Consider the following 27,700-nt stretch of genomic DNA (forward strand, 5'->3'; position numbering starts at 1 on the left):
GAGCAACCGCTGTCACCCTGCGGGACTGCACGGAATTATTTTCTTGCGCCGTTTTGACCTTCATTCCAAGGCTTGTTTAGCCCGGCACATCGGCTATCGCCCGCATCCACGCGCGGCGGTGAGCGTGGTTTCACCTCGCGGGCTGTTGCCGTTTGTTGCGCTCGCAAAAACCCGATATCTGTCTCAAAGGGTGACCGCTTCATAACGGCTCGTTTTTGCCCGCAGGGGTGCCGCTTCGGCTGTTCACAGGCGGGCGCCAATTGATACAAAGGATGGCGCCGTATACGAACGGCGCCATACCGTGCCTGCGCGTTTTCTTTCTTGAAAATTGCGAGAATTGATTGCCTTCGGTGACGGCAGGATGAAAAGTGACTGGAAGTTTCTCGCTTGTTTCGGCTTTTCCTATATGGCCTTTGCGTGCGCTCGTATACACACAGATTACACTATGTCGGAGTGCGCGTCGGTGTCTCTGCTGAGGGACAAGCGGCGATTACTTCGATCGCGGACTTCTGCCGAAATGCTAAATCAGGAATCAAAATCATTGAATGTTAGACGACGATTCTGACTGATACAGAGGTGACAGTCACCTGGTGTGCGCATTTTTTTTCAGCTTGCGAAACATATCTATTGTAATGCACATACATTTTTCTTATTAATACAAGCTTCTGTCTATCTTTATTTGTAATATTCACGAACACGCAATGCTTCTGCGGAAAATATATTTTTGCTACTTGATGATATCTCTCAAGAAAGCTAAGGAGTTTCTTTTTTCGGAACAGGTTATCCCGACGATATCAAATCTGCAATAAATAACGGACCTTGAGGGTCGCCAATGGTGAATAGTTCTGACCTTCACAGGGTTAAAGGGTAATGTAAATTGTTCGAGATAGATAATTAAATTAAATTGGAGAATGGACACTTTCTCACGGTGGAACGAATTATGGCACTAAACTTTGCATTTCTTTCTACCAACAATATTTACACCTTTACACCTGAAGAATTCAAGAAATATTCTGGGAGTACTCAATATGCCTTTTGTTCTGTATAAACTTTAGCATAAACTGTTCACGAATGACCTCCAGTGTGTGTGCAGGAAGTGTGTGCAGGCTTTCCATTAAGCGGTACTGTTATCACGTGTTCAAAATTTCAAAGTTGCCTATGTGATTCTTTATATTTCTTGAAATGGTCTTTGCTTCAAAGAAGCACTGACATAAATATATTGCGAAAAATAGGTGAAGCAGCCAGGACGAGCGCTCGTCTCGTTATTTTTATTTATTTATTTTTTTGCTCTTCAGGCATCACGGCATCATACAGACTCACCCAATTTCTAGTTTGTTAAAGTGAGTCTACACTTATGTAGCTCTTAGTCTGTATGTCTTTTTTCGTTGTTGTTCTGGAAAAATAAATTTTATTCTTCGTATGCCTGTTTTTAAATTGGCGGTGTCGTTGCCTCATGAAACCGTATCTTCTTTATACATGTATTTGCATATCGGAGTTTGTGCTGCAGGCGTGTATAAACCTAAGAAAAAAATTGACCTCCGCACACATTTCTCCTCTGAAAAACTCGGTCCATATCTTTGGAGGGAAAACGCAACTTGCTTCCGAGTCATACTAAAGCAGGTAAGCTGTTCATGTAAATCTCATTCTTTTGAAAACACTCTGCAAGTTTGCCCAGTCATTAACGCTGATTCTTTAATTTACTATCATAGGACATATATTGTCACCATCTACGTTCATAAGAATTATATAATCAACTGGAACGCATTTCACTGTGATGAGAAAGTGCTGTGAGGACGGTGGTCAGCTTTACAGCCATTGAATTGACGAAAAATAGCAAAGAGGTGGCGCTTGCATGTTTGGTAGTATTACGACATTTTATTGTCACGTGGTAAAACAGTCTACGTTCATCTCCCGAGTGCTGAACGCAGGCAGTAGCACAATAAACGCGGTAATTTCAGAACACTGCGATGCGCGTTGAACCACCGCACGCAGCCTGCAGCGCCGCGTGAAAAGAGACGCAGCATGATTTCAGTTTCACGCACCTGATCCTACGACAAGCTCTGGAAAGAACAGTGAAAAGGGGCGCAAAAGGAAAAGAAAAGCTGGCCTCTGTTTACTGGGCCATCATCTCACCTTGTAAATAAATGCCGCCATACTATTACGTGGCGTATATAGCTTCTCTCTACAGAACCAACGCTCTAGTGGTGTGATTGCTCAATATTCTCCACATGTTTACCCCCTTATGCGCGCTTTTGCGACCACATATTGTAAGGACCTTTTGACAGCGATTATCTTTCCTCACCGCCATCACGTGGTAGTGGGAATGTGAATAGATTGCGCAGCACCTTTTGCAGATGTTCCGGGCAGTATTCGCTCCAAGTGGCTCCAAGAAGGTCATTTGGAGGATCTATTTGCTTCGCAGCACGACGTATAGATCGACCTTGATCGCTTTTAATCGCTCTTAATTCGAGCATGCGATATTTCTGAGCATGTTCGCACAAAAAATACATCGTTAACTCTATATTTAGCATCCCGAAATACTCTGCATGTTAAAGCTAGAAGCTGAGTCATCAAACTACTGCGAACGGTATATACGCCCTGAGTAAAAAGGCCTCTCGCTCATCCTGTCGAGAGCTCACTGGTATCACACACACATCAATGACTAAAAAAACATTCAGAAAACTGTAAGGTATCAGTCAGGAACAAAAGCCACAAGGACATAGCAAGCAACATCAGAGAACACTTCCAAGTGACATTTCAACTTTTGCGCTTCTTGCCCCTAGCAAGATAATTGCGAAAGTCGAGAGTCACCGCTACTACAGCGACTGCAATGCTGTGAGTCTTCTAAAGGGGCCGCCAATTCTGCCTTTACTCAGTCCGACCTTCCTCGTCATTGTTTAGAGTGCAGGGTTATGGCGCGTGTTTATTTACGACCAAGGGCCCCGGATGTTGCATTCATGACTTCCCACCCTGGAAAGCCGGTAACCAATGGGAGGCCTTTGTGAGAAGCACGTCATCGCTTCTTTTTCACTTTTGCATCCATTACGGAGCTCGTTTTCTTTCGGACTCGACCAACGCGCGGGTGGGTGGGGTTGCGGTAAATCTTGCCCCTCCCCCCTCTTTTTTTTTAAATGGAGAACACTGCGCACGCCTATGTTTACGAATGTTTTCACCTGGGCAACTTCCGATTATCAGCGCCTATGGCGAATACCCAACGCGATACGCTGCAAGGCCAAATTGCTGTCCAACATTTATTCGCATGCTAATGGTTTGACACATGTCGGCCGATGTTTTGACGCATACGAGAATGTGTCGATTGACTCACCCCGGTGAGCGATGGGGGAGGTAGCGAGTTGTTGGCTTTCCAGGTGCCCACCTCCGTGTGCTGCAGGCAGAGGTCGGCCAGCGGGGACTCGGACGTCGACAGACACTTGCGGGCGGCCGCCAACGTCTCGCCGCCTATGCCGCCCAAGTAGTGGTCCATGCATTTGACGCCCACTTCCAGGTCGGCTGGGGCAGCGGCTGCAAGGTCATTGCGACACTGTAACCAACTGCTGCTTATTCGAATAAGTCATCGCTAGCCCATCGTCGAGAAGCAGGAAGTCGCAGTTGCGAAAGGCGTCTCACGCGACTTCCGCGAACCCGTTTCCGCATTGTGCTCGTTCTTCCCGCACACACTGCGTGCATATTCTTAGCAGCGTAAATAAAGAAGGCGGCCCGACAAACGGCCGCTTCCTGAATGTACAGGAAGGAAGCCCTTGAAACCAATTCGTGTGGGTCAAGGTTTTCATCGAAGGCATCCTGTATACGCGTGGGACCGAACTGCGCAAGTTCCCGCCTCGCTTTATTTGACGCTGTCTCGACAAGGCTTCTCTAAATGCTACTCTCTCGAGGCATCACAAAGCTCCCTTCAGCTCAGGGCGGTATCTGTATTGGAATGTTTATTCCCATGAGATGTTCATTTATGCAGTGCTCGTGCGTGACGCGGCACGCATAATGCAAAATGAAATCGATGATGAGATGTCAGTGAAGTTTAGAATGCCTTAATGAACCATCACACACACGCACGTAATAAACGCGCGACCTTGCAATAGATACGGCGTCGCACAATTTCCTGTGCCTTCACGCGACTCGATCGCCGGGACTTACTATATATATAGAGTGTACGCAGGTCCAGCCACCACTGGAACATTTGTGGCTAGTTACACGAAAACACGCTGGCAATAACCCTTCCCGCAGTGCTCACTGTCGGAGCTGGTAGGCGACATTATGCACTACTACGCTGCACCAATTCCAGACCAAGATCAAGGGGCTTTAGGGACTTACGCTTTGTCCAGTCGATGGCGGGTCATGGTCACACCGTGAGTATATGACCATCAGCGAGACCTATTTCGTGCAAATTGCTGGCCTTTTAGCTAGCGCAAAAGGGAGCTCTGGCAAAGCCTGTGTTTTCGCGAGAGACTAAGTTCTTTCAGCTACGTTAGACCGTTCAACGTGGCCTCTATAGAATACCATCTTACCATGTTGTGCATGGGCAGCCTGTTTCACCTTCAACTGCGGCTAACATAATTTTCTCTCCATTGGACTGGTGGCTCGCATGACAAGGGCAAAATAGGAGAGGTGTAGTTTCATTACCTTATCTCCGTAAAGAACACTGATGATCGACCTCTCTTACGACCGAGATATTTTTTGTTTTGCTTGTTTGGCTGTCCACGGGGTTCTCAGAAGTCTACGCCCAGCTAGCAACTACGGCTGAAAATAATCGAGATTAATTTCCTCAGTATTTCCACAAGGTCCTCGACCCACCCCATTACCACCTGCAGGCGGGACGGCGAGTTTGCCCGGCGAATTTTTATTTTGAAGTTGACAAATTTGTCCTTGACAATATTTTAAAGTCCACCCATTGCCATTTTCCTCAACACTATTTTTCGCTGCATTTCTGCTGTACAGCTCCCGTCTGTGGCTATTCCTAGATCGTATACGACAACGTAATGTTCTACATCAACTGCGCATTTCTTTGGCGGTAGAGACGCTGGCCAAACAGCGAGCTTGGCACGGGCGCAGCGGCAACGTGCGCCCCAATGGCGAGAACAAGCCATTCACGAGCCAATTGGCTGATTAGGACGGGAACCAACAGCGCCATAGAGACGGGGCAGGTGAAAGAACGACAGACGAGGCGCTGATCGCCCTCGCCTGTCGTCCTGTCACCGTCCCTGCCTCTAGCACTGTTTGTTCCCGTCCCCATGATGTACTACACCGACCAGCCCACTTAGGCGCACTCCTGCAGTTGACTGACGTTTCGCAATGACGGACTCAGCGGGGTTTCTCTGGCGCTATGGTGCTGCTCCACAGCGAGTCTCGTGCTGCATGGATCAATCGAAACCCGTTTGGCGCGAACGTGTTTTCCTCTCGTTCCTTTGTTCATGTTGGTTCTCCGCTCTTTTCTTGAGCTTTTCATACACGCTTGTATCGAGACGTGACGTGGCTTTTCCTTCATATATCACAAACGTTTATACTTTCTTTATTTTTATGTAACATTTATGTTTTTTTCCTTCTGCATACTGTTACGGAGCGATACAATATGAATTACTTAGTTAGTTAGGTAAAATACCTTATTTGTTTATCCGGCGGACGACTATCCTAGCCCCGCGAGGGGAGGGTCATCGCGATGCGGCCACACATCAGCTCGGCGTGACGTCCTCTACTCGGGGAGCAGCCTTCGCAACTCCAGCCTTCTTCTGGCACCCGCGCCGGTGCTCTCAAAAGTGAAGCGCTGCCACGTGTGTGCCGGTGGGCACACACACGTGCCGCACACGCTGGCCCTCGAGTGGCACGTGTGTGTGTGTGTGTGCCCATCGGCTGTGCTGACATTCATGGACGAAACGGATCTGGTCGCCTGTTTACGGACGTGTTTTCCGTGTTTTTACCTATTTCTGTATGAGTCTCCGTCGTTTATTATTTTTTTTCTTTCCGCCTATTTTCTTTCCCTTTTCTTTCCTCCTATTTTCAGCTCTTTATTTGGGACAACAGAGTTTCGGATACAAGGGGAGAAGGCATATGTACTCTGCCTGACATCAGAATTCTCACACTGAGAGAATGCAGCAACAAAACAAGAACATTATACGCTATCGTTATATACAGAACGCAGTTTTGTGCAAAGTAAACGGAACAAGGTGCACAGTTTTACAATGGTAAATAAAGATTAATAAAACTACAAATAGCGAAACCTCAGAATAGGTTGAAGAGCTTTCATTTTCTCTGTTCCTTCCGAAAGGTTAGGTGGTCGTTATGCCCTTTTAGGGTGGCAGTTATTGTCAGCCTGCTCTCTCCCTATTTGCTCTGCGCCCTTGTGTGTTTGTCTATACGTACCAAATACTACTACTACTACTACTACTACTACTACTACTACTACTACTACTACTACTACTACTACTACTAATAATAATAATAATAATAATAATAATAATAATAATAATACTAATAATAATAATAATAATTCTGTGATCTATTTGTCTGTGTACGACGTGCCGTTGGATATATTCATTGCATCTGTCTCTCGTATCTGTCACAATATATTGCTGGCGGGAGCAAATCTCCGCTATGTGCTTTAAAAAGACAGAATGAATAAGACTAATTTCAACAAGGCACAAGCAAATGGGGCACTCGGCGAGCGGCATAGAACGAAACGCACGCTATCCAGCCTCCCGTCTTGGCATGTTGTTGTTTGGTTTGGCGTTAGGGACGGAAATTGCTATTTGAGTTAACCAAATTTTAAGCGGCAACTACCCCTTGCTGCCACAGAGCAACTCCATCTCAAGTCTGCCAGGTGGTTTCTCAACCACCGCCAATCCTGAGGAAAAACAAATGCAATTATATGCGAATTTGGGCAGGAATTATAAGGGCGATAATTTTCGAGGAAAGAAAAATCGTGATTCCGTAAAGCCGCTTCGAATTTGTGCACAAATGTCAAACTGACTCGTGAGAAATTTAGATTGAATTATAACTTCGAGCCATTACTGCGAAATATGTTTTCCTTTAATATAAAGCGCCGGCCTTTCGAGAATACGATAATTTATTAATTTTTGTTTCAATTTACGTTATTTTGACAGTGAGAAAACATTGGAAATGCAGCATATGTTAACTAACGTTTATTAGGAAAAAACATGGCTGATCCCTCTGTCATGAGAATCGGTATAACACGAAAGTGAAACGTGTCTTCACAGACGTAGTTGAGCGTTTGTTCTACATTGTTCTGGCACAAGGGCGAAGGAATGAATGCTATAGCAACAAATTGTAATGTCACGCGAAGAACGGCAAGCAGCTCGAAACTCGCAACGCGCTGCGCGAGCAGAAAGGACGCACGGAAAGAACATACACAGGATGAGCGCGAACTAACAACTGTCACAGCTCGACAGTTAAAGCGCGCTGCTCAAACACAAAGGAGGACGCACGAAACGAACGCACAAGTATACACAGGATAAGCGCGCGCTGTCACAGTTGTAACTTATTTGTGTGTGAGCAGCGCGCTCCTTTCGCAAAAGCGGCCGCTGTAGTGAGCGAAGTGACCTTCGTGCTCTCTGTAACTTCAACGCAAACTTGCGGTGAGGGCACAAGACGTACAAACCACCCCCCGATCAGAGATAAGCGCGCGCGCACTAGCGACCACGCCCTCTGGAGGCGCGCGCGCATCGCAACGCGCGGGGCGACGACCTTTAAAGCGCGCCCTTCGAGCCCTTCGTGCCATCTCGATAGTGATAGCGAAAACACGCTGAAGTACCACCGATCTCTGAGTACCGCCAACGGTAAACGGTGTATATAAGTGTTGAAGATTGGGCGAGTTGGTTCGTCGTACTTGAACTGGTATAGCGCATTACGGTGAAGAAGAAACGGCCGAGCAGACCGACACAAGAGGACAGAGCGCTAACTTCCTTAATCAGGGAAACAATCTATGAATCCGTGGCGTGTGACGGTGCGATGGTGTGTCTAATCTTGGCGTTGCGTTAGGGTGTTTTTTGTGTGCTTGCGCAAGTCTACATATTTGATGCATTTTCACAATAAAGCTCAGTTGGAAGTTAGCGCTCTGTCCTCTTGTGTCGGTCTGCTCGGCCGTTTCTTCTTCCCCGCAATTTATATACACCGTTCAAGTACGGTGTATAGAAATAGCTCGCCGTTAGTATGATGAGGAACGTGCCGTCTATGGCTGAGTCGGTTCGCGCCGCGCGTTTCGGAGCGAGGGGTCGTAGGTTCGACTCCCGGCGACGGAACCTTTTCTTCTAGTTTTTTCTTCGCCATCTGTTTATTTAAACGTCGTATATATTTTAAACGTCGTATCCGTGACGGAAATACGTCACTGGAGCCGTGGTGGACCCCGGCATAAAACGCTTTCGTGTTAAAAGAATGATTATTTTACAAGGAAGATATTCAAATTACGGGCGTTATAGGTGCACCTGCTACGTGAAAATAATACTGTGGAAACAAATAAACCGGGAAATGTTGGGAAAATGCGGAGACAACGTTGGGAACGACAGCGTTTTGACTGCGGCTTCATTTTTGCGGTGGACCATTCCGAGTAAAAATATGGCCCATGCATCACTGTACAGTACGGTTTCTCGGTAACTTGCGCAGAAATATTTGAAATAGTAATTTTAGCTTTAACCGAGTAAGAAGATTTTGAACTGAACAATGAGGATGTTGCACGAGGTTTTCCTTCGCTGCACAGCACGTCGGTGCAGAATTTCAGCGGGAGCCTCCTTTCTGCGATGAATGCTATCGTACTACTCCGTGTCGTGTGTATAGCATACGTATATACATACCAATATGAATGCCACTTATGGAGTTATGGGTGGCCCAAACAGGTCTGGGAACATTTCAAGAAGTATTTCACATAGCAAATGACAGAAAATGGTAGGTATACAGAGCAGCCACATTACACCTGCCATATATAAACACGTGAATGTTATTATTGTGCTAATTCACAAAATGCTATGTCTGCATTTCAAAAAGAGCAGAAGTTCAGGGGAAGACGGAAGTTCGAAATTCGTCGCTGGAGCCTGACATTTAGACAAGTGGACTTGTCTTCTTCGCGGCTGCAACCTTGAAGAAGTTGTAGCCTTGAGGAAGAGAAGTGCGCTTGTCGAAACGTCGGCTGCAGCGACACCACGAATTCTCATCTCTTTACTGTTTGCATTTGTATCTTGTGGAGGTTGAGATACACGTGTGTTGAATATGGCCTCCATCTAGGTTTTGCTACTGGCGCGAAATTACTTTGTACAATTTAATTTACAGACAGCGATTGAATGAAATGATTGAACGCAATAATCTGTTACGCCAAGAGCGTACAATCATGGCACATCTCAAATCTGGCTTTAGACTACGCACCTTGTTTCGGCTCGGCAGACGCACCGCAAAAGAAAGTGATTCTTTGTTAGCGTTCAGAAGGCAAATGTTTACTCAATTACTGCCTGAAGCAAAACCGTTCAGATCGCGCGGCATCACTAAGAGTCGAATATTTAGTCGCTGTGCGGCATGGGAAGCGAGCGTCTCGACATCGTATTATCGAGGGCTCGTGAATCGCATTTTCTGCAATGTGTGGAGTCCCTCCAAGGTGTCGAATATATGTAGTATATATACATATACAGCTGCCGAACATCATGGCCACTACGGAGGCTTCGAGCCTTTCGGAAAACTTTGGGAAAGCGTCGAAGCAGGCATCGCTTTTTCAAGGATTGCTTGTTTGCACAATGCGCCGATCAAGGCGTCCTACTTCGACTTTCAAGGGCGCCTCGGGACGAAAATACGGGGATGAATGCGCTTATCTGACCTCGCCTCGGGTGCGACTAGGCGAGCTTGACCCACGAGGCTGAAGGTCAGCGCCAACACGTGCCCATCCGCGTCAGGCGGCACGATGCATTTATGAGTAATTGCGCCTTCCTTCCGAAGACGGCATTTTTCAGCTGGGGCACGACCGTGCGTGACGAGCTGCGTTTTCTTTGAGGGAGCAAACGCCTGCTTGTCAATGTCATACAACGTTTGAGTGGCATCGATTGAAAGGCGGATTTTGGCTCCCTATTTCGGGGACAACCCTTCCGCAACATTTTCGCGTAGGCGCCACATTTAAGGGTTCTGATGACGAGGCCGGAATAAGTATACACACACATATATATATATAGGAGCATCGGTTTTTCGTTGGTTTCCCTTTAGTAAATGACATGACCTTGACAAATCAACGACCTTGTTTTTCGCGATGCGTCCTTGCATATATATTATTGCCAGCCCAGGGTGAGATTGATTTGTTTGAATTACACCGGGTGTAGACGCATAGGAATTGTCAGAAATGCGCGATATTTGAGTTTCGACATTCTTGTAGAATTTGATTTGATTCATAACCTGACTGAGCCCTTAGAGAGAGCTTCGATCGCACGTATATTATAGGTTGTCGCGTGACTTTACGTGAATACTTCTTAAGCGAACAACTTGCTGTTATTAGAGTTCAGTTCGGAGATTTTCAGAGCTGGGGCCAATGTGGTGGATTTCAGACCAAATGACACGTTTTCTTTCTACATTCCAAAGTTCTGCTTGCCGAAGCCGTGATGCAATTATAGGACACGCCGTATTGGCGGGGACTAAATATTAGTTTTGACCACTTGAGGTTTTTACAAGGCTCACTTCAATCTACGTACAATCCCGCATTTCATCCGCTTCTAAATATACGGCCACCGTGGCCAGGAATCCAACCTTCGCACTCGAGCTTAGCAGCGCAATACGTTTAAAAGGAGCATTTCTACTGACCGGTTTCATATAGTTTTCTCGTTAACCAGATATAAAAGTATTATTTATAAAAAAAATCACGCTCACGTAACACTAAAAATTTGTCAGGCACTTTGCATAATGTGTAGCTTTTTGTTCAATGTCTATGGCAGCAGTTTACAGAGCGACGGAATCTGAAAGTGCCGCGAAATGTACTGTCGGACCAGTAAAACACTTCCTCGTACTGCGTTTATAGACAATTAGGAAACGTTAACTCGTACAGCACTACATGTCATTGCGCATATTGAACACTGGTTGGAGAAAATGCGCACGCGCACGGTTTTCGAACTATAGCTTAAGTTTTCAGTACTGACCCAGTTCATTTTTGCAAGGACGACATTTTCGTTATAGTCGTTTATTACAAGGTTATTTATTATAATATAATTGTACTCGGGCTTTAACTGCTGAAATATTGATGTCCGCAGTCCTATATATAGTGAAGGTTGGTTTGGTCTCGATTCCATCTTCCATTAATCTTCGAGAAAAATCGTCGCAGAAACGCATGGCTCCTTCGAAGTGGAAGCACCGCACATAATGCATTGCAGCCCGCATCGAATGAAGTGCACGTAGATGCACGACAGGCGGCAGTGTCAAATTAGCTTCTTAGGTCAGTGTAATAATAACGTTTACAGTTAATCACTATCTATGACACATCGATCACATGAAGCCGTGTCCAGACATTTAACAGAAATGATCCTCTTGTTTGTGACGAAATGCATTTACCCTCCGTATAAATACTTGTGAAAAATACACTTTTCAGTAGTGCCGATACAGAAAACAGCAACATATTTGACCATAGAATTTGAGGATGTCAAGATTCCTAGTTGTCCTTGCTACGCTTCGTTACTGTGCGGCGTTACTCCTCGATGGGAAATGTGCCATGAAGTATATAATTAAAAGCTTAGGCAGTGCAACTTCGTTAGCCATCGTACTAGAATTTTTCAAGTATACTCTCATTCGCAAATCCATTTGACATGACAAAATTACACTAACCTGTAGAGAAGATCTTGAATAAGTCAGCTAATACTTAAAAATTATGAATTTTCGACCGCGTCAATTATGATAACTAGCTGTCATAGCTTGAAGAGCTGGACCCCCGGGACCTGTGTAGGTGAAATGGAAATGTTCTTACGCTAGCGGACGACTCGCAATATCTGTGACAAACGGCAGAGTGAGGAGGTTATTTCTAGTTCTTAACTCCGCTGATGCGGAGAACGACCTTCCGTGTCCCACTCGGTTTGGCCAGGTCTTTCATTACGGGTCTTCGATGAATTTACTTAGCGACAGTCTTCCAAGGGCCGCAAGGCTCTTAGAGGGCCAGTATATAAAGCGGGACAGCGCGCAGTCAGGTGCGTCAAGATTTGCACGCTTTCGCAACACGACGGTAGCTTTCACCTGAAAAGGCTAGAAAGCAGCGCGACTCTGCTCGCTGAAGTGGGCCACCGTACGACCCGAGTCGGTGGGGTGAATCTTCCCGCTCGATCAATATCTCGGTATTCCCAGTTGCTACCACGAGCCACTGCGCGAAAGCCTTCATCTGGATGAAAAGCCTTCGGTGTCGCGCACTCGAATTTAGCGACGGCACGGTAAGGTAAGGCACATAAGTGCGCGGACTCACAGCACATCGTGTAGATAAGCCGGAGGACGTCGTAGAGGTTAGTGTCCGTAGCTGCCCGCACCACGTTGGTCGACGAGCAGCTCAGCACAAGAGCACCGATGATGGCCGTTCTCAGGTAGGAAGCCATCGATTCTGCACCGCAACACGCGCGAGCCGATCGGCCGAACCGGTCCTTATATACGGCCTCCTTTCCTAGGAGCGGAACTGGATGGCGCAGGAAGTGACGCACGGGCATGGGCCGGGGCGCGCTATGGGCAAGAGAGGTTACGTAAAACGGTCATCACCGCACATCGTCGGCTCATGTGCGTCACCGAGAGCGTGAGCGCGGACACGCAGACCGTTACGCACATCGGCATTCCCAACGACTGGCACACGTCTCGCTTGTCGCGACCCGAACGAGACTTGAATTTCACTCTGGCCGAACCGCCTTTCGATTTTGATGACTCTGACAGCTGTCTCCAAATGACGATGTCTTCATGTATAACGCATCTGTATGTATATATATATATATATATATATATATATATATATATATTTTCGTCTAATGGGCGCACTTCTTGGAAAAATCCCCACGTGTGTTTTTTCGTATCTATCTTAAAACTTTTGTATTATGCTTCAATGAGATATGTATGATAGCGGAGATGGGGTTGGGGACATCGGCACTCTGACAAGCTATCCGAGCCTTTATACCGACCACCGAGGCAAATGTGTATATTGGTTGTCTGAAATAAACTATCAATGAATGAAATAATAAACGAACGAACGAACGAACGAACGAACGAACGAACGAACGAACGAACGAACGAACGAATGAATGAACGAATGAATGAATGAATGAATGAATGAATGAATGAATGAAGTCGGTGCTTGACCTTTGCAACAAGTGTTTGTTAAAAAGCATGTCTCCGTTGTTAGCATGAAGTTTGGCGAGGACTCTACAATCGCGGTGTACGACTCTTTTAATGATAATGCATTTAAAGTGAAACAAAATTTCCTGCATTCAGCTATGCGTTTATTAGTTTCATATGGTCGGAATTGATTGATCCATAAGGTGGAACGTTCGATCTGTCACAATCACACATCGGAACATAACGGATGGAAGTAAATCGCGCATTCGCCGTGCAGCATACATTGATATCTTTTACTCCAGCGCCTAGACGTCAAACCATGAATTCACTCCGTTGCAAATGTACCGTCCTATTTTGCTAAGTATACTCGCATATAGCTCAACAAAAGGTACGCGTGCGCTTAATTTTATTTATAACATTCTGCACGTCACTTATTGGTGGCCCAAACAGGACTGGGTATACTTATATGCAGACAACGTCGACAGAAATCGGTCTGGCTGCCTAGAAGAACCAAGGCACCAGCCGAAGTGTCCCAACGTTTGGGGACAGGATCGGTCCGAAACTTCGATACATACTACCTTAAACCTCGGCTGGAGTATAACTTGGGCGCGAACTAAATGAGCATTTGGCAAATTGCGTAAACATTACGTAGCGCTAGCATACAGCACTACAACAGAACGCATCAGAAAAAAAAAATCCCCTACATAAGACGCACAAACAAAATTAGCAAGGACCATCCGACACGCACTCTGAAAGATTAAAATTCTTTGATAGGTTTCAGTTCACTTGGGGTTAGGAATGGATGGGGTGGTAAATTATTCCAATCCACGAAAAAAAAAAGAAATCAGAAAAACGAGTACTTTCTCATGATCGTTCGTGCGCACAGAGGTGTTGAACTGCGCTGATGTTGACTCTAGTTGGCAAAATGGTTATCAATCAAGTAGAACATCACGGTGCCAAAGAACGTACGAGAATTACCGAAAAATAACATGAATAGGGCTGCGCTAGGCGGAGCTAATGCAGTAGGCAATTCTACCGCTAGGCGAGCCCCACCTTCCGAGTTTCTTGCATCCGGTGGCTTCTCCCAGGAAAATGTTGTCCGGGTACCAGGGGCGTAGCCAGAAACTTTTTTCGGGGGGGGGGGGGGGGTTCAACCATACTTTATGTATGTTCGTGCGTGCGTTTGTATGTGCGCATGTATATATACGCAAGCAAAACTGAAAAATTTCGGGGGGGTTTGAACCCCCCCCCCCCCAACCCCCACCCCCCGGCTACGCCCCTGCCGGGTACTGTGAATTTTTTCGTGAAATCAATTTCGCGCGCTCGGCATTTTTTTGTGTGTGATTGCCACTTTAGGCGATAACTGTGTGCGGATGTGAAATTTTGTTTCGGGACGGTAATAATAGCTCTTGGTCACGAGGAACAAGTTTGAAGCGAAAGTCTGGGACGCTTTGGAGCTGTTCTTTCAAAGCACGGCCTGTCTTCACTCGGTCATCACTTTACTCACTTGTCGACATTCGAGGCAGAAGTATCTCAGGCGCCTTTCTCATCCCGATTTTTTCTGTTAAAATTCGCTGAACCGAGCTCGGAGATATACCAGATAACTTTTCCTACTCTTCAATGGTCCTTCGTCGATCATCAAGTGGACGTATACACACATTTTTTAAAGATATATTTTCGTCCGTTTGTGAAGTTGATGGACGTCCAGAACGAGGTTTGTCATGAATCGACATTTACCCCTTTTTTAATAAGAAAAAAAAATCACTCCTACCCTTATGTTTTTTTCCATCGCAGCGTCATTGCGAACAGTGTTTATTATCGCAATAGTTTCTGGGTCATTTAGTCGGAGCCTAGAAACAAAATATCACAGCCACCCGCAGTTCACTTCAATCGGCCATCACGAAAAAAACCCATCGAGCGCGCGAAACTGATTCCATGAAAAAGAGAAATCCCTGCGCCCAGAGAAAACCTTGCTTGGAGAAGCCACCGGATGCAATTTACTCGAAAGGAGTTGCGCGACGCTCGTCTTGCGAGAGAATCGTGTGCTACGATCGCTCCGGCCAGCGCAGTGCTATTCCGGTTACTTTTGGTTACCCCCTCGTGTAAGAATTTCAGTCTGCCAAGTTCTTCGCTTGATTCAAAAGTTGAAATATGGTTGCATTTCATGAGTTTTCTCATGGACGACCGCAGATAGTGAGTTTATTGCGAAGCAGAATGCACGTTTGAATTCTTTCGAAGTTTCTTGACGCCCTACGGGCACCCCGCAAGGGGCAGTGATTTCACCCCTTCTATTTAACATCGGTATGATGGCTCTCGCTAGAGAGCTAGATAACAACAGCGACATCGGCTCCGCCATCTATGCCGATGACATTACCATTTGGTCCCGGGGTGGCTCGGTGGGTTACACCGAGACTACGCTCCAAGAAGCCGTACATACGGTCGAGAAACACCTTTCTCGTATGAAACTCGTCCTATCTGACAGCAAGTCCGAGCTCCTAGTCTACCAACCAATCCGCATGGGGCGACGACCCCAAGGTTGGGTACCCACGGCGGAGATCGACATACGCTTGATCACAAAGAACGGCGCGGTAATCCCCCGCAAAGACACCATACGCGTGCTAGGCATGCTCATCTCGGAGAACGGCAGGAATGCAGCCACGATACACAAGTTGAAGCAGCACACCGCTGACACCGTTCGGCTTATTCAAAGGATCTCAGGTAGAAGAGGAGGCATCAAAGAGGACAACCTCCTCCGGCTCTTCCATGCGTTCCTTTTAAGTCATATCAATTACGTCGCCTCCATGCACGCCTGGAGCGCTGCCGAAAAGGCTAAACTAGCAGTCCTTATTAGACAGACTATCAAAAAGGTTTTAGGGCTCCCTTCTAGAACGAGTACCACAAGACTCGAGGCTTTGGGCGTACACAATAAACTCGACGAATTAATAGAAGCGCAGCGCACTGCTCAGATTTCCAGGCTTTCGTGCACTGGAGCGGGCAAAGCGATTCTAGCCAGAGTAGGAATCACCTCCCCCCTGACTAAGGAGAGAGCAGTTCCACTTCCAGACACCGTAAGGTCGGCGATCATGGTTCACTCACTTCCCCGAAATATGCATCCGGTATACAATCACGGTAGAAGGAGAGCGCGGGCTAAAGCCTTCCTCTCTCAGTTAAACAGCAGAAGAGAAAACGCTCTCTTCGTCGATGCATCTCGCTCGGGACCGAATAGCTTCGTGGCCGCCGTGGTAGACATGAGCGGCCGCACTGTGGGTGCCGCCTCGGTAAGGACCAGGTCCATCGGAGTGGCCGAACAGGTCGCCATCTCTCTGGCACTAACAACTAAAGATCCATGCCCCATCTTTTCCGATTCCATGACGGCCGTCAGGTCGTTTGACGCCAATCAAATCTCCTTGGCTGCTCACAGCATTTCAACTAAATCTACAATATTCCCTCATGAGTTGACGTGGTTTCCCGCCCACATGGGCGCCTCCGTCGACGGCATCGCCAACCCCAACGAAGTGGCTCACGCTCGGGCGCGAGGACTCATTCTCCGCCCCGGGCAAACGAGCCCCCCGCAGGCTGCGGGGGAGGGGGGTGGCGATGGCGCCGACGGAGACCCGTTGACCACCTTTCACGAGGTCACTTCACACTATAGGCTAGGCAGGAAATCCTTTCCAGGTCCGCACAGAGAGCTAACTCGGAACCAGGAGATCGCCCTCAGACTCCTCCAGACTAGATCGTTCCCGTCGCCGGCCACTATGGCCGTGTATACAGACATTTCGCCAAAGTGCTCAGCTTGCGATCAGCTAGCAACTTTTTCCCATTTAATGTGGCGGTGCCCCCGCTTGCGCGTTTGCACAAGAAAGCATCACATCAACAAGACAGAATTCTTAAAATGCATCGCAAGTCCGGATCTTGCGAATCAACTCCGGGCGGTCCAGGGAGCCTGTGAAGCGATCGGGAGCCTTTGGCTCCCGACCCCTTCGCGGGCGATGCCCTCGCGGGTTTTTAGGAACCCTCGTCCCAGGACACAATAAAGTTCCTCTGTCTGTCTGTCTGTCTGTCTTGACGCCCTTTTTTTGTGTAAGGATCACAGCGCATGCGTGTTAGCCGTCACTTGGTGATTCTCCTATAACTGGCAACTCGACACAAGGAGAGTTCTTCAGTTTGTACTATCGGCATCAAATGAAACCCGAACAGTGGCAAGCATCAGCACATGGCATAGTGCACGCCGTCCAGTTATCGCCATGGACAGGCGCGCATATGCGCAGTGCTATGAAACCGGATGCCAGCGCCTGTCAATGGTGATGACTGCACTATACCATTGCGAATACTTGCCGCTGTTCGGATTTCATTTGACGCCGATTCCATTTCATTTGACACCGAAATTTCCAAGAATAAGATTCCTAGTAAAACCAAAGCGAATTAAGCGGCAGTACACTTAAACACCACTGTCTACTCATGTGTCGATATTAGTTTAGCTGGCGCTGACTTGAAGCGCATTAGTCATGGATCCGCCAGCTCGGCTTAACGCGACTCCTTTGCGATCAGGGGCCTAGGAAAACAATTTTTAGATGAACTTTCGCGCTAGGGTCAACAAAATGACGTCACTTAAATACCGGAGGTTGCGTCACACCCGCTTTATTTTTTGTTCCGCCGAAAGTGTTCCCTCCTCACACAAATGGCGCTAAGCCCCATGAGCAGCTAGAGTTACTGTATATGCTACCTGTAGCATATACAGTAACTCGATCTATAAGCAGCTGATCAGCCGCCATTTTCTGAAGGTATGGGCTTCTATGGAAGCTTCGCTACCAGTTACATTTACCTTGGGAGCGCTTTTTGGTCACTTTTGCGGCTTGGCGTGGTCGGCGACGGACGGTTCTCGGGAAGGTCCGTGGGTACGATTCCGCGGCTCGGGCTCACGGGCTCCTCTGGTGAGTCGAACGTCGGCGACACCGCATTCGCGGTACATTGCATGTGTTTTGTTGCTTTGTGTGTGTTACGTTATCTATAGGTGTGTTGGTATTTGATTGTGTTATTCGGCATGACCACATTTATTTGTTAGATTCGGTTGGCGAGCTCGGCCGTTATGTGAAAGGAATAAATGTACACGTGTTCGTTTGCACGACGGTGTGACTGTGTCCGTGTGTTCTTAGAGCGGATCTTCGAGACCCCACAACATGAATGGTACAGGTACGCCTGGTACTGTCCGTAAATGAAGTTCCTTTTGGGACCTCTGTTGCCATTTGTTTACGTATAATTGCACTTTCCGTAGGGTCAGCCCATTTGCCCTATCGTTACGGACGGATAGTCGCACTATTTCTAGGAAAGTAGTGCTAGAATGCTTACGCATTATGATGGTCAAGTTCTGCTATCCTGCTGTATGAAAGCGAGGCTGGATTATCGTCCGAAATATTTGAGATTGCGCGCACAATGTTAGGGACTTGAATATCCTTTCGCATTCTTTGTAAAGTGTCGAGTTGGGCTTGTTGGTACATAATTCTGGCACACTGCAGCGCAAAAACACACAACGGACGGTGATGATGATGACCTTTATAAATGGCTCACACCCACTCTGGGGGATTGGCCAAGAAACGAATAATTTAGAGGTAACAGTGGACACATATGAAAATGAATTATAGAATAGCTAGAATATATTAATAATGCTAATTTAAAAATTTAGAATCAAAACCGCCCTGATTCAATTAAGAATTTTTGTACAGCGGAACAGACATCCCGGTGACAATGACCTAATGAGGAGGCTCCCAAGGATAGAACATTCGAGGTAATGAAATCCAATCTAATTCGATTAAACGCTGCACTGAGAATGTTTTTCCTCAGTAAACGGTACACAGCACTCGTCGTCGTCGTTAGTGTACCGTCCGTTGTGTGTTTCTTGCGCTGCAGTGTGCCAGTGCTCTTTATGCTTCGAAGAATACGTTCGCAACACGTGACATGAAATGTGTTGCTGTTCTAGCTACCTGGTTCGCATGAAATTATTGCACACGTACACTATCTCGATCATCGGTACATACTGGGGAAAATTTGAGTACCTAGACTGCAATGTCCTAAAACCTATTCATATAGGGAAAAATACCCGATTCCATACTATGTCATACTACTCGAAACACAAAAGCATGCGCAAAGAAAAGCAAAGTTTTATTAAATTTATTCGCCTGGCAGCGGCACCTCGGTCACGTCTGCCCACGTCTGTCATAGCGCCAGCACTCAGGTTCAAGTCGCGTGATTAAAGAAAAACTATTTGCTCGACCATATCATGAGAGCTTTCACTAAAGTGCCTATGCATTAGCGTTACTAGTGCAGCCATCTTCTACAATCAATATTATACACGGTGTTTTTTTAGACAACACAGATCTTTAATAAAAATTCTGTGACAGTAAGCTCCTGTCGTCTTCGCACACGAAATCTACGTCGAGGCGGAAATACCTATCCCCGCCTGAAATGACACTCACAGTTGCGTCTAATTAACAAAATCTCGTTAATTAACTTTTTAATTATTGATTTAAGTGCGGTCGTGTACATTAGAAAGTTGTAGTGCGTGCCAATTGATGGCATACCCATTTTTTAGAAATCACAAAAGTTGCACGTAATTCGAGATATTCATCATCGAATTTTAAGGGCGATACCGAAACTGACCGCGCCCGGCTGCGGCCTTTCGGTTACGTAAGATCGGAACTGCACGTGACACGGAAGTGACGACATTCGAATCAAGGCGCGCGAAAGCAAAACCCGGTCAGCAAAATTGGTAATCATTCTGAAATACACAAGTAGACAACTTATTCTTTGGGCGCAATCTGTGATGCTTGTCTGTTTCTTTCATGAACTACAACCAGACGCGATAAACTATTTCGCATGTCTGAAAGACGCACCACAGTGGCTGCTGCCGAGTTTTAGGTTTTTCAGACGAAGAAAAGTTCACATTTAAAGGTAAACATATTCGACAGTAATTTGTCTGGCTGGGTGAAATTATCAGAATAAAGGGACTCTCCAGGCACGTTTTGCCTTTAGTTTTTGTTTAAATTTAAAACAAAAACTGACCCTACGTTTCGAGACCCGTTCGGTCTCTTCTTCAGGGGGTGACTGTCCGGCCGAGCAGTCACCCCCTGAAGAAGAGACCGAACGGGTCTCGAAACGTAGGGTCAGTTTTTTTATATTAAAAGAAAAGTAAAGGCAAAACGTGGCTGGAGAGTCATTTTATTCTGAAAAGTCCAAATTGCGCTTTTTTTTTTTTCGCACATCTCAAGCGAAACAGATAAGGACCAAACGCTACAGGCACAGCTGAGGCGATCCACTGGCGAAGTGAGATGCCTGGCCGCTTTTCGAGAAAAGACACAGCCACGACACGCCTTCATTCAAATTCCGTCACTTCCCTGTCACGGGTAGTTTGGTCTGGCGTAACAGAGTCGTCGCGTTTCGAGCGCGCCTGACGCGATCAGTTTCGATATCGCTGTTGCAGTTCGATGATCAATATCTCGAATTACGTGCAACTTTTGTGGCTTCTAAATAACGGGTATGCCATAGATTGTCCCGCACTACAATTTTCTAATATAAACAACTACCCTCAAGTCAATTAAAAAGTCAATTAGCGACTTTTAGCAAACTAGTCGCAATAGTGTCATTTCAGCTGGGGCAAAGTATTTCTGCCTCGAGGTAGAGTTCGTATGCGAAACCGCCAGGATCCTACGACAGTATTGTCATAGGATTTTTTATTAAAAATCTGTATTGTCTAAACACACACACACACACACACACACACACACACACACACACACACACACACACACACACACACACACACACACACACACACACACACACACACACACACACACACACACACACACACACACACACACACATATATATATATATCGCTCTGTTTTATCATCATGCCACACCGTCAATGCTGCGGTAAATAATGACGTGTATATATATATATATATATATATATATATATATATATATATATATATATATATATATATATATATATATATATATATATATATATATATATATATATATTCTGCTAGTATCTTTCTTTTATTCCACTATTTTTAAACCTCGGGGCCTTAAAACGGGTAATTACGTCATTATTTACCGCAGCATTGACGGTGTGGCATGATGATAAAACAGAGCGAATATTTTCTGCGCCATGTGCAGACTCTAACAACGAATACTCATCAACTGCGAGTTTTCTATTTTAACACCACATGCCGATAATGAAACACCCTTGGTTATGTTCGAGCTAGGTAGTAGGGCTCGGTGCTTTTGATCATCATAAAACCTCTCACTTGTGATTTAAATTATGGCGTTTTGATGTAGTTGTTTTCCTCTCGATCGTGGCTATCCGCTATGCTTTTTCGATCTGGCTCAATGTTGCCAATTAAACTTTCTTATGCCGTTGCCGACACATCTGCGAACACTATGTTTGCTGGTCTCTTCTGTGGCAGTTTGCCCATTTCCTGTCCTGTCAACCATGCCAGCGATTATGGGAGTTGCTCGCAGTCTGTGCCATAAAAGTATCTCACAGTACTGGTTAGTAGAAAATCACTATACCAACACAGCAGCCGTGCTTGTAGTTACCTTTTTGCGCTTCGACTTCGAACCCTCTTCCTATATACTGTTATTGCAAGTGGCGCCATACCCCCCCCCCCCCCCCCCCCCCCCAAAGCAGGCACCTAGATCCGCCCCTGATACACTGGGGCTCTGTTTCTTTGCTATCTGTCATTTGCCTGTTCATCCGTTGTTGAAATGACATTGTGGTTCGCCTGCTATGCGAGACCGACCAGCCCAAAATGTACGTTTCAATGAACTACAACTACCTGCACATCGAACCATCGCTGTAAGCGCAATGTACCACTGTCATGATGATAATGATATCTGGGTCTCCTTTGAGGCATAAGTGCGATGCATCTTTGCTGTATCTAATGCGTGTACTTTGTACTACCATGAGCTGCATTTAGTGTTGTTTACTAATGCATAGAAATGGAAAGTATAACTAGTGTGCTTTATAATTGGTTTATAAACCCTCTTACTTTATGTAAGATATGTAACTTGCTCAGGTATTGATTATATACACAAGAAGTTACGGACAAGCTCTAAGTAAACCATCGCCTAAATTATGATTGCAATCCGATAAGAGTGCATTGCACCGTTTGTACTATACACACGGCCGGTAAAGATTGTCGATTGCACAGCGTAGCTTCGTCCATCTTTCGAAATAATCCCGGTAGCATACACTGTTGCGCAATGAAAATATGGCTTTCTGTTGGAACGACGAAAAAAAGCCTTCGCATGTTCGTAGAGGGTACACGAAATTAAGAAGGCCTACCTGTGGGAGAGAACTTCGGGAGATCGATACAGTGGGCTACTTGGCGGCTGTGTATATTCCTTCCTGCGAATAATCGCTGCAGAGAGACGAACACGACGCGTGACATCCTGGGCTTTCGCGTAAGAACAAACTATGAATGCCGGAGAGAAAGTTTGCGAGAAAGCGGCTAAGTTGCAACAGCCTGTAATGAGGAGTCAACTAATGTATCGAAGTATCTTAACATACAAGTGGCAAGTGCCGAATCGGATACATTTATTCTCCAAGTAAACTGCATCTGCATCTCAAATACTTATCGTGTCGGTATCTTGTATCCCATCTCGGTACAAGTGCAGAGTGTCCTTACCCAGCACTGGATTCGAAGTAGTGTGCGAGTGAATGCGGTAGGGTATGTGGGGTCATTCCCATTTGCCAGTGCGATGAAAGCGGCTCGAGGCGAGCTCTGTGAGCACGATAAACAAGCAGTGCGAACGGTCATCGATCGCGCGACTCCGCTTTTCTTGTCAACAGGCTGCCGAAACCACACATGGCATCCTCACGAGGAAAAAACACACACTGACGATGGGCCACTCCGCATAGGTATATGACGCAAGGCCTTTTATAAGAACGTTCATTAAGGAAACGGAGGGCGAGCGTAAGGCTCGCTTAACTGTCACGTTGTCGTGACGGTGGAGTACACGGCGGCCCGAATCGTGCGTTAAAGAAGGAAAAATTTATCGGTCGCCCAGAAAAACAAAGATCACTCGCGGTACAAACGTACCGAGCGCGGTCGTCAGAAGTCGGAAATCTGATCTGAAACGCGTCGGCTTTTATACATGCGTCATCTCACATTCCGGCTTAATGTCTGGCGCTGGCATAAACTCCAGAGTGCACGTGGTTTTTCGCCTCACGCCGCAGGCAGTGTGATTAGAATCTTCAACTATACATTCCAGGAGCTTCCTGCACATGCAGGCGCGGCACCAATAGCATGCGTAACGGGTTTTCTTTTAATTAAATTTTATTTTGTCATCTTACAACACAGATGGATGGGTTGTAGATAAAAGCTGCCCTAGGGCACCTGGACGAGTGTACAAACCCGAAGTTGAGCAGGCAGTACTAGAGCTTATGCAATGGAAAACAGAGATAAGTACACCAAGGAATCACCAAAGAATACACAAAGCAGTAATATATTTAAATACATAGTGTATGGACGTCGGCAGGATTTTGTTTTGGCCCGTGTCGCATTGCGGCTCGGAGAGGGAGAGGGCGCTAGTGTATAGCTTGGGTCTCTGGCTTGGGTGGGGGGTGTTTCGACGTTATGGTTAGGGTTCCGTCGGGCCCGGACTCATTTGGTAGCGTCACTGAGCCTTCGGGTTGAGGAACTGATGCTTTAAAAGTTGGGAAAACGAAAACAAGTTTACTGGAATTTTTTGTACGCTTATTTACATGGTGAAAAGGTAAGAGTTCAGCGACGCGCGAACTGGATGAGCCATTAACACAGGGCACAGAGCGTCTTGTCTCACTCAGCACCGTCGTTTTGACACCTCAGGCTGGCTTCTCCTTGATTGCAGCCAATCACACACGCGACACCACCCATCAATACGCTAGCCAATAAAACTGTCGTTGCACTCGTTGATGCAACAAAGTTCCTGCGGTCAGTGACACTCACGTGGGGTCAGCCGGGAGAACAGGATGTCCGGCGAGTTGCTCCGCCTCTCCCCAGAAGGGCAGGAAAGGGTTTACGGCAGGCGAGTCCGGTCAGCACCGTAGCATTCCAAACAAGCCAAAGCGGCTTATTGTGAAAGCGGCGCCAGCGCCATCACTGACGTCGCTCCGTTGTCCATCGGTATGGTGGCTAGCCATCGGAGCTCGCACGATTCTCTTCAGTTAGTGGGGCGCTTCCCGCCGCGGAGAGCCTGTGTCTGCGAAGGCTCAAGGTTTCCCGAGTCGTGTAAGAACGTATCGCCAGTCCACTCTCAGAGACAATGCGTCGCCATTGTCAGTCATAACAGGGGCAAGTGCCCCTTTTGCACCCCACTGTCGACGCCCATGACATAGTGTGAAGTTCTTCGTACAAAAACGAATCGAGATGAATGAGAGCTTATAGCTATTACGGAGGGACGCAATAGTATAATGAAGACGCTCTTTTCCAAGAATAAATTGTGGTATCGGTACTATCCATTCCTCGCCATGTTTCGTTGGATAGCCCAGTGATTGCTTCCTTAGTTCTGCTAGTTTACTGAGGTTGGTTGTATTTTTCTCATTTCCGATATAAGGTGGTACTAAAGCGATATTTTAAGAGGTTGTGTACCTTAACCGCTCTAGAGCGACTAAATAAAACTGCGCTTGGATGTCGGTGTGCTGTGTTATACGCATGCCATAGATACTGTTTGTGTATTAAGTGCATGCTTTCAAGGTTAGCGAACGTTGTAGTACCCCTAACAAACTGACAATAATTTAAAGGTAAGTTAAAGATTGAGCCGTACATCAGCATCTTACTTTCTGCGGGAAGGATATATCTTAATTAAACGACCTTAGTACCAGTGCTGGGCAGTATCGAAGATACATGTATCTTAGATACTCCTTCGGTATCTTGTATCTGTATCGCGATACGTCTCGCAAAACGAGTATCTGTATTTCCAATACATTCAATAATGTATCGTGTATGTTAAGATACAAGTTACTGCTATAGAAACACCACCGTGCGAAACAACAAACGTCCACCTGAGTTTTGGTTCTCAAGCTGATATTGCTGCCACTAAGTCACCTGAATAAAACTAACGACAGTGAAAATCTTTTATACTTCCGCGAGAGTACTCAAGTAAGCACAGGCGATGAGGTGTACGCCCGAAGCGTAGCCAGAAATTTTATTCGGGGGGGGGATTCAAGAATCCTTTTTTATGTTCGCGCGTGCGTTTGTATGTGTGCGTGTATATATACACATGCAAAATCGAAACATTGTGGGGGGGAGGGGTCGACCCCCCCCAACCCCCCCTCCTGGCTACGCCCCTGGTGTACGCGTCCCTATAAGTGGAGCAGACTCACGGGATGGCGCTCGAGCCATTCTCGACAAAAACAAGCGCGCGAATGTCTACGACCTGCCTACCTTTTGTTTTCCCGATGTTTCCTTTCTTTTTAGTTGCGTGGGTGCCATGACAGTTGGTAGCCACTGTGCCGTGCTGCGTGCTACAATGCGTGCGGCGCCTTTTCCACAAATTCTGATGCCGCTATACTGTCGTTATCGAAGCGTGTCTTCCGTGGTGCATCATTGCAAAGTGTCAAGAATACAAGAATGGGGCTGCTTTGCGTCTCGCGGCTTTGACACATCAGCGTTTTGAAAAATCTTGTGGATGTAAGCTTGACTTACACACGATTAGATTGACTTACATGCAAATGAGATTCTAACAACCATCGCATTATCGGTGGCGATGCTATATGCAACAGAACAAGCATTTACGTAACAGAATGCATGTTGACGTAGTGTATCTTTGTTCTTCCTGCTGAATTATTCAAGAAGTTCTTTTAATGATAATTTGATTGCTAGCACAAGTGCTCTCTTTGCTGTCTTTCGTTTGCATCCCACCTAGTCATCTGCATAGTTTTTGCCCGTCTGTTTGCTGTATTATATCTTTTGTAACCTGCTGCTAAAACACGTTCTCTGTTTTATTCTTATTTTTTAATGTCTGCATCACTGCCACTATTTACATATCTACATTCCATGTGAGTTTTCTTTTACGTCATGGCGATGTTTAGGAGAAATGCAAAATAATCTGGGCGTGCCTTGAGTATACATTAAGAAAAATTCTGCTTACGGTTTAGGGAAATGACGAAATTGAGTTTGCGTTATACTACTGGATATTATAAGCAGAAAGCTTAAAAACGCCAGGCCTGCGCTGAAACCGCAGCACAGTCACAGCGAAAGCTGGGAGAGCGGCGTTTCTAGAGCCCGTTGTAAGCTCTCTTGGGGCTACAATACAAGTACACTAGAAAGGTACCCACTACGCCATAAATCACAGTTTTTGTGAAGTTGGGAAGCACCTACTAAGCCATTATTCGTCATTCGTCAGGCAGCAGCTACACGCCCGTAAGGCATTATGTGCACTTTGTTGACGCGGCGACTGATGACGATGAAGAATTATGGCTCAGCCCTTTGTAATGGGTTGGAAGCTTTAAACGGCCCACCAGTTATGTAATTTGCATTGGGTGACGCCCGGTCGCCATTTCCCTCTCCCGTCATGCTGTATAACATACGTTGACGTGGGAGAGGGACGGGGGGGGGGGCGAAGAACTTTACTGAGACCCCGAGGAAATGGATCATGCGCTTATCGGCTTCCTTGGTAACCAATATAAGTGCACTTGCGAGGAACCCACTACGCTCTAAATCATTGTAATTTTACTGAGACCCTGAGGAAATGGATCATGCGCTTATGGGCTTCCTTGGCAACCAATACAAGCGCACTTGCGAGGAACCCACTACGCTCTAAATCATTGTAATTTTGAGAAGTAGGACAGCAGGCACTGTGCCATTTTTCTTCATTCTAGGGAGAGCCGTGGTACCTGCTAAACGCATGTAAGGCATTATGCGTACTTTGTTGATGCTGTGCCTGATGACGAGGAAGAATTATGGCAGAGCACTTTGTAATGGGTTGGAAGCATTCAACAACCTACTCGTTGCGCAATTCGCATTGTGTGACGCCTGGTTACAGAATTCGCGTTGGGCGACGCTTGGTGCTTATTTTACTCTTCTACCACGCTATATTGCATATGCTAATGTGGTTCCTTCCCGACATGAAGCCTGTATAGGACCATTTTGCAAAGCGGTTTCAAGCACCGGCATGGCTCAGAGGTTGAATACTGGGCTCCCACGCAGAGGGCCCATGCTCGAACCTCGTTCCATCCTGGAATTTTTCTTATTTCGTTTTTTTTCTTATTTCGAGCGATACTGGTTACGGACACCGGCGGCGGCGGACAACTACGGCGCCAAAAACGTCCGGTGAAATGATCTCATAACAGCTTTCGCTGTAATATGGTAGGAAGGGGATTTAAGAAACGTAATACCGAGTACTCTGTTTTTCTCATTCGCGTCCCCACGAGCCGTTT

At 46.4% G+C, this 27,700-nt stretch overlaps 1 protein-coding gene across 2 annotated transcripts in view; it reads right to left on the bottom strand.

The window, feature by feature from the left end:
• LOC119395694 (uncharacterized) overlaps nt 1-27,700 on the bottom strand; it is a 74,440-nt gene that overhangs the window by 13,653 nt on the left and 33,087 nt on the right. Inside the window, exons 1-2 of one of the 2 annotated variants that reach the window (XM_037662700.2) lie at nt 12,425-12,642; nt 3,326-3,522 (exon numbers count right to left, since the gene is read on the bottom strand). In XM_037662700.2, the coding sequence (XP_037518628.1) occupies nt 3,326-3,522; nt 12,425-12,551 (324 nt within the window). In that variant the 5' untranslated portion in view covers nt 12,552-12,642. Of the gene's footprint in view, nt 1-3,325; nt 3,523-12,424; nt 12,643-27,700 lie in introns of those variants that run through there. The other variant, XM_049416749.1, reaches the window with a different exon arrangement.

This window comes from Rhipicephalus sanguineus, chromosome 6 (assembly GCF_013339695.2).
Source record: "Rhipicephalus sanguineus isolate Rsan-2018 chromosome 6, BIME_Rsan_1.4, whole genome shotgun sequence".
Lineage (NCBI taxonomy): Eukaryota > Metazoa > Arthropoda > Arachnida > Ixodida > Ixodidae > Rhipicephalus > Rhipicephalus sanguineus.